The 12,534-nt window shown below is 43.6% G+C and overlaps 1 protein-coding gene across 1 annotated transcript in view; it reads left to right on the top strand.

Moving 5' to 3' along the window:
- Positions 1-11,312, top strand: part of LOC110300389 (liver carboxylesterase 1-like) — a 29,024-nt gene extending 17,712 nt beyond the window's left edge. The window contains exons 8-14 of the mRNA XM_021170554.2: positions 530-568; positions 4,125-4,265; positions 5,924-6,004; positions 6,231-6,378; positions 9,107-9,238; positions 10,598-10,670; positions 10,931-11,312. Of these exons, the coding sequence (XP_021026213.2) occupies positions 530-568; positions 4,125-4,265; positions 5,924-6,004; positions 6,231-6,378; positions 9,107-9,238; positions 10,598-10,670; positions 10,931-11,108 (792 nt within the window). The 3' untranslated portion in view covers positions 11,109-11,312. The remainder of the gene's footprint in view (positions 1-529; positions 569-4,124; positions 4,266-5,923; positions 6,005-6,230; positions 6,379-9,106; positions 9,239-10,597; positions 10,671-10,930) is intronic.
- The last annotated feature ends 1,222 nt before the right edge of the window (positions 11,313-12,534 follow it).

The following is a 12,534-nucleotide window of genomic DNA, read 5'->3' as shown; positions in this document are numbered from 1 at the left end:
TCCCTTCATTGGGAAGATATGAGTGTGAGGTCAGAGAAACTTAAAACTTTAAACCCCCTACCTCCTACCCTGGCTCTCATTATTTTCAGTGTTAGATGCTGGAGGATGATTCTGAACCCATAATATCCCCCATTAGCACTGGACACTGCCTGTTTGCCCTGGCATTTTAGGTTCCCATAAAATGATCAAACTATTGGAAGAAAGCATAATCGGTTTCTAAAGCTTGGAGAAAAACACTTCAGTGATTCTTCTTGTATCACAAAAATAAAAAGGCATATAAAGAAAGGTGGGCACACTAACTGTGTCATCTCCAGAGCTAGGAGTCCTCACTCTGGGTCCAAGGGTCTGTCTCTTTGCTTGTGCCTCTCCATCTTTGTCTTACTCCACCATCATGTTCTCATGCCCAGTAGAGCTCAGGTTTTCCCACACTGGGCCCAGTCAAAGAAGGACCAGAACTGAGAACTTGACAACTCAGGAGTGGAGCTAAAGGTTAGGCTCTTGCTCATCACATCTGCTTTTGTCTCCACAGAAATTCTTTGCTCTTGATTTGCTTGGAGACCCCAGAGAGGTAAGGATCTTTGCTTTTCCAATAGAGGTGCTAAGTCTTAACACCTTTAAGCTTCAATTAACTATGGAGCAAAGAATTATTCTTGTAAAATACTAGTTAATCTCAGCATGCATGTTACAGAAGCCCAGAGAAGGAAGTCCCTTGCCAGAACAACATAGCCAGGACAACCACAGGCAGAGCTGTGTGCGTCACAGTACAAGGTGACTAATGAGTAGCTCAGCCTCCTGAGCTCAGGGATTTCCTTCTCATTTGCATTTCCTGATCACAGTATGGCCCTGTAGGAAGAGAATAGACTTGAACCTTCCATGGAAGGGGCAAAGGTGCTTGGGTAAGGATCTTAGGAGCTTCCATTGAGATGCTCAGGACTGATACACTTGGCCCTCCAGCTCCAGCCCTGTCTTCCCACCTACTGGCAGTTCCCTTTGACCTGTGACATTTGCTGTGAAAATGTCAAATATTTATAGCCCTGTTCTATGCTCTCTCCCTGGGTGTCCTTGCAATCCACTGATGATCTTGTGAGGATGCTGTGGGATTCTTTCAGTCATTCATCACAGTTTTACAATGAGGCAAGAACTAGCTCTGCAACTGGGATAGAGCAGTGAACAGATGGTACTTCTGACTTTCCTGGAGCCTTCCCAGTCCAAGGGGATGAATGCATCCAACAGAGTAAATAAAATAGAATGATGTAGACTTAGTTTTTACCAGGACGAACTGATTACAAAATGGAAAGTAGGCAAGGGGATTGGCGGGAACAGAGATCACCCAGGGGGACTGGATTCCAGTGAAGAGATCATGGCAAATTATACCATGACCTTAGCAGGAGAGTGGCTAAAAGCAGTTTGTAGCTGGACATACTTGTAGGGATAATTGACAGGGTCTGCTGGGGAAAAATACAGACTAAGAGATAAAGAGAAGAGGAAAAAATGCCCCTCTTCTCTAACCAGAGGTGGCAATGAACCTATATGTCATAACATAGCCACCATCATCACTGAGGGCCATGGCTGTCACTGTAGTCCCTACTGTTGCTCATGGCCCCTCTAAAGATGCTACCTTCAGAGGACCCTTGCCGCCTGTCTTCTGGACTTTTTTCTATTTTCTATATCTATTTCCTCTCCTGCCCCCATGCCATGGAATCATTCAATCTACCATCCACAACACAAGCCAAAGTATGCTACCTCCTTTCTTAAACCCAGACCTTGTTTATAGCACAAATCTCCTTGCCACCATTGAAAACTACACTCAAAACATATCTAAATGCTTATTATGTGCCAGATATTATGCAGAAAAATGTGATCTGCCCCGTGATCCTCTCTCTAATGTTCTCACTCGGCCATACCCAAGTTTCTTGGCATTTCTGGGAATAGCCCTGCATGCAAGCATCTCTATCTGTTTCTACACGCCCTGCCCACTGTTTGGAAATCCCAACCCTTCTTTACTGGTCAACATCCTTCATTCTCAAAGACCACTGCCAAGGTCAAATGTGCCTGCTCCATTCAGATTATCTGTTCCCCTGCAGCCTCCTTTATCAGCCCTTTCTGCACTCTACACTTTTTCTAAGGCAGCAATAGTGGCACCCAGAACTTGCTCTCTAGTGTTAGCTAGCATGGATTAACATTCTGGACCTTTTGGGTAGATCTGCTTTGTTTTATTGAACTTCACACTGCAAGAGCTAGCTAGTCATTAATTCATCATTCATTCAAGGACCTTTGTCCTTGAAACCCTGATCTTCAGTTTAGGCATCTTCCAGTCCTCTGTTCTCCAAAGAGAGATATGTTGTACATGGAAAATGAAGCTAGCAAGATGGCACAAAAATAGTGTCAAGTGACCCAATTGATAAAATACCTCTGCCAATGAAAATAATATCTACTATTATTGAGCCTTTCCCAGTACAAATATTGTGCTGAACATTGCCCGGGTTCAATTGCTTACTTCAAATGGGTCTACTGGTGAGAAAACTATAGCATATGCAGGTACATTACTGTCCCCAGTGAACAGCTAGTAAATAGTAGAGTCAAGTTTCAGACCCAGGTAGCCTGACTCCAAAACACAAGTTCCAAACATACCAGAGTACTAGATCTCACGGTTAACCAAACCTACAACCAGCTTCCTAGCAGGTGATGTGTAAACCAGGCTCCATTTAATTTTGTAATTTTTTTTTTATCAAAAGTAAGATATAAAGGCAAGATGTCTATCAATGTGGTATAGTCGATTCCAGTTTCCGTGGCTCTCAGCAAGTTATCTTGGAGGTTAGGGGCTCTGATCTTCAGAAAAAGCTCACATTTATATAGAGACAGATGGGTGACATTGGTCTATACACATGACAGATTATGTGCTTGTGAGTTGAGCTATTTGTAAAAATGTGTTTCTAAGTCCTCAGATAAACTCAAGGCACTTGTGCCCACTCCAAGGCAGAGCCTTGAATGTCTGAGCCACATGAGACTCAAATTCCCATCTTGAATCAAAGCTGCTCAGGGAAGTGCTGCTCAGGGAAGTGCGCCTTCTCCTTTGCTTTACTGCCTTATTTTGCAAACTCTGATGATTCTACTGATTTCTTGTTTTAAAGGGGCTCCAGGGAGGAGGGAAGGAGCTGCTGCAACTAAACACACAGGTGCTATACTTTATGAAAACGGTGTCCAATGAGATTAGTTCAGGTTTCAGTTACAGAACGATTGGGTATGGGTTTAGTGACAATGTCAACAATATATTATTAGAGCCACAAGAAGAGCCTTGTCCTCATGTAAGTGAGGTTATCCCACAAGGTACTGATATGATGCACCTATAACGTCTGATGAGGCTTCAGAAAGAGGAGAAAGAAGCTAAATCTATACGTTCATGGCATGAGGAAGGATATTAAAAATGTGTAGTAGACAGTCTGACTGCGAGAAGGAAGCCAGAGAAATCTACAGTTATGTTCCTCAGCATTGGGGAAATGCTAAGCCTTTCCTCAAGGCACCCACTGCAAAGTAATGCCCTTCTTTTAAATGGCACAGTGCTCCACAGTCTGAAGAAAATCCCACAAATGGAATTCTATGGCAAGTAATAGGCAAAATGTTATGCGTTAGATGTTACCAATCATCAAGAGAGAGAGCTAAAAGGATGGCTTAGAGATTAAGAGCACTTGCAACAGTTGCAAGGGACTGGAGTTTGGTTCCTAGGGTCAATGTTGGCTCACCACCACCTGCAACTCCATCTCTGGGTCATCCAGTGCCTCTCTGGCCTCTGTGGGCATACACACTTACATGCACATGCCCCACACAGACATATGCATGTAATTAAAGTCAAAATAAATCTTTAAAAATATGCATTAGTGAATTTCATGGTTCAATTTGGATCCCACCCCTATGGAACTTTATTACACACACACAAATATTCCAGAATGTACCAACTTCTCACCACCTTACCAGTGGTACCTGCAAGAAACTTAGTCACTTTGAACTTCTGTGGTCACTGCCCAGGCTCATGTAGTTTGACAGTGTGGGTTTCACCACCAGACAGCCAACAAAGGAGACACAGGGGTTCTGTAGAATAAGTAACCACATGCTGTTTGGTTCCCCAGAGCTACCCTTTCCTGACCACTGTGATTGATGGAGTGGTGCTGCCGAAGGCACCTGAAGAGATCCTGGCTGAGCAGAGTTTCAACACTGTCCCCTACATAGTAGGCATCAACAAGCAAGAGTTTGGCTGGTTTATTCCAACGGTGAGAAAATAGTAATCTCATAATCCTAACCCCAGAACTCATCTTTATCTGCACCCAGGATGTCTTCCTTTTCCTTTGAATCCATGGAAGCTGTTCCCATTGTCACAAGTAGACATCTCCATGGAAACAGACTCCAAGATGGTCCAGTTGTGCCCTGGGAAGTGTGGTCCCAGGAGCTCCTCCCTCCACATTCTTTGCCTTTCTCTAAAGAACCCTGACAAGCTCCAAGTGAGAGATCTGTAATGATGAGAACTGCCAACAGTTCTTGTTAGCCCAAAGGCCAGAGAGTGATGGAAATTGTTCAGATGAAATGACTAAGAACACCCAGAAAGGAGAGGGAGCTGGGAGTCGAGCAGTCAGGCTGGGACAATGCAGTTTCCACCTTGGAGTTGGACTCACGTGCCCCATAGATCTCTACAAGCACACTAAGCTGCTTCATTACAAATACTAGAGAAGATTGGCACTAAAATGAAAAATGTCATGCAAAAGGAAATGGAAGGTTTCGTGCTAAACAAACAAAAAAAAGTGAAAAATACATACTCAAGTAGGATGATGCTGTTCATTTAGTAGCAAGACTGCATTAGGGAAAAGATAGACTACAAAATTTAACTCAGATCTCTGCCACCAATAGTGGGAGAGATGTCAATGCTGTGATGTTCTTCAAGAGCCAATGTGCTAGGAGGGGTGAGTCTGTGTGGCCAGACACAGAATTGTTGGTCCACACCCATCTACAGAAGAAACATCCTTCTCTTCACGGAAGGATTCAGATCTGTACGTTAAAATTGAGCCTATATCTAAATTTGGGATTTTTTTCTTCCATAAAGACCAGAAGAGAAAACCAGAACAATGTCCCCCAATTTTTTTTACTTTAAATAAGCTTCAAAAATTAGAGAAAATTGCCCTCTGGCCCAGGAGGAAACTGTTTTGATTGAGACATTAATAGCTCAAGGATCATCTTAAAGATTGCTAAGTGCAAGCATTCTACAGTAGCTGCTTCAATAGAGGTCAGGGGCAGTCTGCTCAACTCCAGGTTTTCTCCTGGCAGCATTGAGCTTCCCCAGTAAGCACGGCAGGGGGTGAGTCATACTTCTACAACCATTCTGATGCTGGGTTGTCTCTGACTGCAGAAGGTGGCACACATCGGTGCACAATAAGCTCTCTACAGCTCTCAATAAAGAAATCTTTCAAATATGACCAAATGACACAGCCATAATGGTTGCTGGTAGATTCTTCAGTCACATTATTTGGTAGTAGGATGTCTTGTGACCGCTATCCACTAGTTCATGGCTTCTACATACCTGCTTTTGATTTTTCTCTCTCTGCCTGAAAGATCTTGTGTGTATTCCAGCTTTATAACCAAACATAGACCCACACCCACACATACTTACAAATACACTTATATATACATCCACACACTACACACAAATGTACACACAGACACAAAGAGGCAGCTTCTGCTAGACATACAAATCTCTTGTATTCTTTCAGTTTTTTGATAAATCCATCAAGTTAACTACTATTGTCTAATTCACTAGAACCCATGCACATCAAGGCCTGCAAACACCTCCATTCTGCATCAGTTTGTTTGATTGGTTAGCTGGTTTGGTTATTCATTAATTCCCAGCAACTGACAAATAACTAACCATTCTTTAATTCAGATGATGGGCTATCCACTCTCTGAAGGCAAACTGGACCAGAAGTCAGCCACATCTCTACTGTGGAAGTCCTACCCACTTACTGTAAGTATCAATAGAATCTGCAATGTTGAGATTCAAGGAAGGGCTAAGGGCTCACCCTGAGTCATAGGTCAATTAAATGGTAGTGTAAAAGGGAACTAGAACCCATAGAGTAAATATTATTACTATGGCACTGAAGATGGTCATAGTTAATCGGAGTCTTCTCAATAGGCTGGAAAACATATGTTGCTCATTGCATGGAGGTGGGCTCTTTTTTGGTTTATTTCAGAACATCTCTAAGGAACTGACTCCAGTGGCCACTGAGAAGTATTTGGGAGGATCAGACTGCCCTGACAAAAAGAAAGACCTCTTTTTAGACATGATGGGAGATGTGTTATTTGCTGTGCCATCTGTGATTGTGGCTCGCTATCACAGAGGTGAGTCTTGGAGGCTGGACAACAGAGGGACTCTCACTCCCAGTATAGTCAAATGTGGAAACCGATGGGGGTCAGGACTCAAGGGCTCATTTCCTATAGTCCAGAGGTGGTATGAGGTATATTCTACATCGTTTGTCTTTTACATGAATCTTTATTTCTAGGAACAAATGCAAGTTGTTCATTTAGGAGTCAATCTCATTAAATGCTCAAAGAGAGCTAAGGATATGATATTGGAAAGAGACAAGACAGTGATTTATAACCAAGAATTTGTCTACTGTGAATGGAGAGAGTTGTTGGGGGGGTTCATGAAGTCATGCAGGAGACACATCTCAGGGCTATCCCATCTGAGTGGCAAAGGAAGTAGGCAATCCCTTCAGCACACACTTGCCATGGGTTGAACGCTATTTCAGTGAGTTAGTTCTTTGATTTCTTGACCTGTTGCACACATGGGCTTGGCTATCTGTAACAATAAAGAAACCCTCAGCCAAAGAGCTTCGAGTGCTGGAGCTAATCTGCCTGTAAACAAGAGGTATGTATGAGGCCTAGCAACATCTGCTAGGGGCTCCTGGTCTGAATTTACGCTGGTGTATATAAAATGCAAACACTTGGCAAGTTTGGCAGGGTCTGCCAAGAGTCTTAAGCAGTAGGAGATAGATAACGGATAGGCAGGCAGGCAGACAGACAGTCAGACGGATGAAAGGGGATATATTGGGGAAATAAACTTGTGGGATTATTAAGGCCAAGAATTCAGGGGTCAAAAACAGTTCGGGGACCCTGGGGTTCTGGTAAAGTGACTACAGGATTGGAAGTCTTTGGACCTGAGAAACTAATGGTGCTTTTCAGTCTAACTCCAGCAACCAGATGTTCTTGAAGAGCCTTGGTTTAAGTCTCAAAGTCCAGATGTGAACATCCTGGAGTCCTGGGCAGGAGTTCAAGGTCAGGAGAAGAAGCTCGATGGGAGGGGACATCATGTTCTCTCTGGTCTCTTCTCTGTTATGTCCAACAGGTCAGATGACACCTGTCCATACTGAGAGTGCACATTCCCCCTGTAGTGTACCGTGTCATGTTCTAGTCTCCCCTAAAGACCCTGCTCACACCCAGAAATAGTACTTTATGGTGTTCTAGTAGTCCTTAATCCACTCAAAATGATGCATAAAAGTAACTTTCAGAGAACCTGCCTAGGGTCAGAGGGTGCTATAAGGTAGCTTGTGCACAGTACTAGGGCTGGAGGAAAAGTAGAACATGCCACACAGGATTAAAGACTACACAGGACCAGAGGCAGAGGGTTCCAGGAGATGAGTAAAGGGGGATCAGGGATCTATTGTTGTTCATACCTGGCCTTTGTCCAGCTCAGTGCATAGATTTGTGAGTACTCTGGGGGCTGAAGTGGGTCTTCTCTAGGACTTCCTAATGTTGCCCCAAGACTGTGTAGGTAAGATGGGATGTTATAAAGCCTGGACCCACTTAAAACTGAGAGGTGTTCTTCCAGGTGCCATTTGTGGAGTCTTCCAGGACCCTTTCTTGTTCCTGAATTTTGTTACCCAAGTACCTATGCCCCACTTCCCATTGATGACTCGTTTTATAGTTGTACAAATTTTACTGATCTCATCTCAGTGGCCTTAGGTAAGATGTTTAAAACCAGTCACACTGACCAAAGGAAGTGTTCTTTTCTCCAGGCTGGGGCTCACGGTTCCTTCCGCAGTCATTTCCCTCTTGTAGGTGGCTAGGTTACTCTTTTCTCAGCAAATGGTTCATGATCTTATAGTGATCGCTTAGAAAGTGGCCCTGTGGTCCACGAAGGGTTGGATACTTGTTCAAAACACCAATTCTTGCTCAACCATAGGACAATGGTGGTAGCTGAGAAGGCAATTTTGTAAAGCCAACCCTGTGTCCTCAGGCTGAGGTGTCATAATTGTCTGCTATTTTATGGATGAATATTTAATAACATGAAAAAACAATTACAGTATGTTACAAGATGTCTTGGATACTATTATCCCAGTTTATATAGAGAAAGATATATGCTTCAACATCAAGGGACTGTCTCGGTGGTGGGATCCTGAGTAATAGTTTTCTTTTTTTCTATGTTTTTCAAGATTCTTACAGAAAGCAAGCAGGGAAAAAGAGTCAGAATTTTTTCCACCACTCTGATTGGAGACCTTATCCTTCCATTCAGAAGCACTCTCTGCTGGCGTCTATGCTGTCTTCTGACCACTGATACTGATGTCTCTGGGATGCAAGACGTAGGACAGGAGCAGAAGTATTAACTGATACAATGATCCAGTGGGAGGGAACAGTGCTGTGTGAGCTTGGACATGACACCTTTGGTGGTGAAAGGGGAAGACAAAGAACAGGAGAAGAGAGGCAAGCTCACCCTCCCTTCATGCCTGGTGGTCTTAATACTCTCATCCAAGCAAGACTCAAATGAGAACCTCAAGTTTCATGGTTTCACAAAGCCTAAGAGACAGACTGCTCATGCTCTTCCTAGACTTGCAGTTAGTGCTCAGGCAGGCAGCTTGGGTATTCAGTAAAAAACAAAACAAACACAAAAGAAAGCAACAACAGCAACAACAATAACAATAAAACTTGTTTAAATTCCAGCTCCACCAACAGCAGCCCCAAGCACCAAGCAAGTTCCTAAAGCTGTTTTTCCCTTCTAGCTATGGATTTTCAGTGACTTTATACCACCCATGTGTATCTGATAGCATGACCTGAATCCATGTCTTCTCAGATGCTGGAGCCCTCACCTACATGTATGAGTTTAAGTATCACCCAAGCTTTGTGTCCGACATGAGACCCAAGACGGTAATAGCAGACCATGGAGATGAAGTTTACTCCGTTTGGGGGACACCATTTTTAAAAGGTAATAGCTCACTGATGGCTTGAACTTCAAGTTAAGAACCCTGGGGTCTAGTCCTGGTTTGGTGGCCTTAAGCAAGTGTCTCTCCTCCTAACCCTAGTTTCCTAACAGGACCATGTCAGTTATTTTATACATTTCTCTGTCAAAATATATGCCCAAGGCAACTTAAGGAGAAAGGGTTTGTTCACACAGTTTCAGAAGGTCACCACCTTCTACAGTGAGGGAAACATGGTGGCAGGGCCATTAGGTTGGCTGGTCACACTGCACTCACGGTTAGGAATTGGAGAGGAACCAGGATGTAGATCTAAGGTATAAGCTCCAAGGCTTGCCTATAGTGAACTGCTCCCTCCAAGTTTCTGTCTCCTGAAAGTTCCACAGCCTTCCCAATCAGGACCACCAGTTGGAGACCTAGTGTTCCAACACACAAGCAGGCTGGGGACATTTCACGTTCAAACAACAACTACATCAAGCAGTCTGTTGTTCTCCCTCCTCTAACAGGCATAAAGGAAGCTGTACCCCAGCCAAAGTAGTCACCCTCATGATCCTGACCCGTGATGTCACTAAGACAGGTGGTGGGTAACCTGCAGGGCTCTGCCTCAGGCAAGAATACCACTGTTTGAATTTATAATCCCAGGAGTGTACAGAATGGGAGAGGAGAAATAATTAGTGCTGGTGTTAAACTTGGGTGGGTTCTAATATATATCTTCATATATCTCTGCCTACATGTCAAATATCAAAGTTTTATATAACATGTATATAGTTATATATTATGTTTTTATAATATATTAAATATAATCATATATATTTTATATATTAAATATATTTAACACATATAAAATATAATATATAATAACATAATATTTTAAAAGGTTCTCAAAAATATCTTCAGCATCATCACTCTCAGCATGTGTAGGTGACCTGTGACCCCTATCATGGCTATTCATAGCACACTAGTATCTGTGGGTGCCTCCAACATAGGTGAATCCTTAGAACACTAACAGTTCTGATATATTTCAGAATCTATGAAAATGGGAGAATATGAAAAGATCCAGAAGTCAGCAACTTATGAGGCAGAGGAAACGCTGGGGTTTGGCATTGTGGCATTGAGTAGAGAGGCAAGAGCAGATGACCATGAGAAGTGAAGGCAGCCCACTCATGGGCAAACTACATGCCCATTTGTGAGTCCTAAATAGTCCAAGCTTAAACAGAACACTCAGCCTAACTCTTCTGCGAACGCAGATTCCCATACAGTAGGTATATGGTAAGAGTGAAGACTGCATTTCTGAACACTCTCAACTGATGCTAACACTGCTCACGAACCACACCATGAGCAGAAAAGGACTCTTTTCTTCTTCCCCACAGAGGGCGCTTCAGAGGAGGAGATCAACCTCAGCACCATGATGATGAAGTTTTGGGGCAATTTTGCTCGAAATGGGTGAGGCTGGGTGATGTGGGGGTACTGGAGACACTCCAGGAAGGGGCAGTTTCTAAAGTCTAAATGATCAGAGCAATGGCTTTAGTGCTCTAACAATGAGAACTCTCTAAGAATGGGCAGGCTGCTCTGCAGAAGGTGAATAGGCATCTCAGGCTGTGTGGACTCTTGGCAATGTACATGCCAAGGAACTCCTAAAACCCTCAGAGAAACCTGAGGACCACAGAGCAGCCTTGCAAAGCTCTATTTGATTCTGTTCTCAGGAACCCAAATGGGGAGGGACTGCCACACTGGCCAGAGTATGGCGAGAAGGAAAGTTACCTTCAGATCGGAGCCACCACCCAGCAAGCCCAGAGGCTCAAAGACAAGGAAGTAGCTTTCTGGACCAGCCTCTGGGCCATGGAGGTGGAAGAAGCAACCAAGGGAGACACTCGGAAATGAAGTAGAAGCAGTACAACCCTGGAAGCCATTAGCAGCCTGGTCAGTGCTGTTCCACAAAAGGTGTCCTGTAGTCCAGAGAGCTTTCTCATCCCAGAGGCTGAAGAACTGTGTTGGAAGTAGGCAGAAGCCAGTGAAGAGAAATGTTTGTAGCTGTGGATTGAGTTTGCAAAATAAATAAAATCATTGTTTTTGAGGGGTACCAAATCAGTGTCGGTGTTTTGAACTACAGATTAGCCCTTCCTCCCCAGAGAAAGGTAAAGAGAAATAGCCATCAGCAGAGAGACTGCCCCTTGTAGCAATGGCTTGGCCTGCATACATGCTGAATCCTGGCATGCTTGGAGGTACTAATGGGGACTTTGGATGTATCTGAATCATACTCAACAATGGAATATGGGAAGCTGGGGCATCACAGAATAACAGTGTATACGTAAGTGTTCTGGGAAGCTGTTTCCTCTAGTCTTGACCCACCCCCCCCAGGAGCAATCTCTGTTCTTGTATTCCCCAAAAAGAATAATTCAGGCGGGACCCAAGGGTAGATCAAGTAGTCAAGAGTTTAATCACAACAAACAAGGAAACAAGAATATACTCTTCAGAAAAATCATGAGCTGAGCTGAGAAGAAATGGCCCAATCCCAGCAGATATGCGGCTCAGATCTCTTCTCTACCCACTTTCCCTCCATCTTGCTTCCTCAAGGATGGCCATTTCCAGGAAGGAGGTATTTTCTTCTTGGAACTACATTCTACCAGGATTCAGACTGTTACGTGTAACTATATAAGATGCAAGAACATGTATAGGAACTTAGTGCTCACTAGAGTAAGAGTAACAGTGCTCAGTCCACGGTGTCCTAGTAAGGAGTCCCTGATCCAGCTAGAGACCACTACCACGTATGTTCTTCACAATCTAATTTTGAACTTGTAAATGGTTTGTTTATTTTGTTTTCTTTTCTTTTGGTTTGTTTTGGTTTGGTTTTGGTTTTGTGTGTGAGTTGTTGTTGTTTTCTAGCCAAAAGGGGTTGGCTATAAATCCTAGAACAACCAGACATCTCAAAAATCATAGAATCCCAAGACTCTACATGTATTCAGCCATCTCAAAGCTCTTCAAATGCTGGCCTTAAGCATATCCTTCAGATCAGAAGTCAGCCCTCACACAAGCACACTAGAACACTCAGAGCATCGGGTGGTACTAGAAAGTGTGGGACAACGTGCATTTCAGATACCCATGGGATGGTATCTGAATAGAGATAGAGTACACAAAGCTCACACGGAAATGCGTAGGCACCGAGAGAGAGAGAGAGAGAGAGAGAGAGAGAGAGAGAGAGAGAGAGAGAGAGAGAGAGAGAGAGAGAGAAAGCTGAGCAAAAGTTTTAGAGGGGGAGGTCTCTGCAAACCAGGGCCTGCAGAATAACAATCCAACACTCTATGTGAGA

The sequence above is a fragment of the Mus caroli genome, chromosome 8 (assembly GCF_900094665.2).
Source record: "Mus caroli chromosome 8, CAROLI_EIJ_v1.1, whole genome shotgun sequence".
Taxonomy (NCBI): domain Eukaryota; kingdom Metazoa; phylum Chordata; class Mammalia; order Rodentia; family Muridae; genus Mus; species Mus caroli.
The sequence above is the reverse complement of the archived record's forward strand: the minus strand, read 5'-3'. Positions and strand labels throughout refer to the sequence as shown.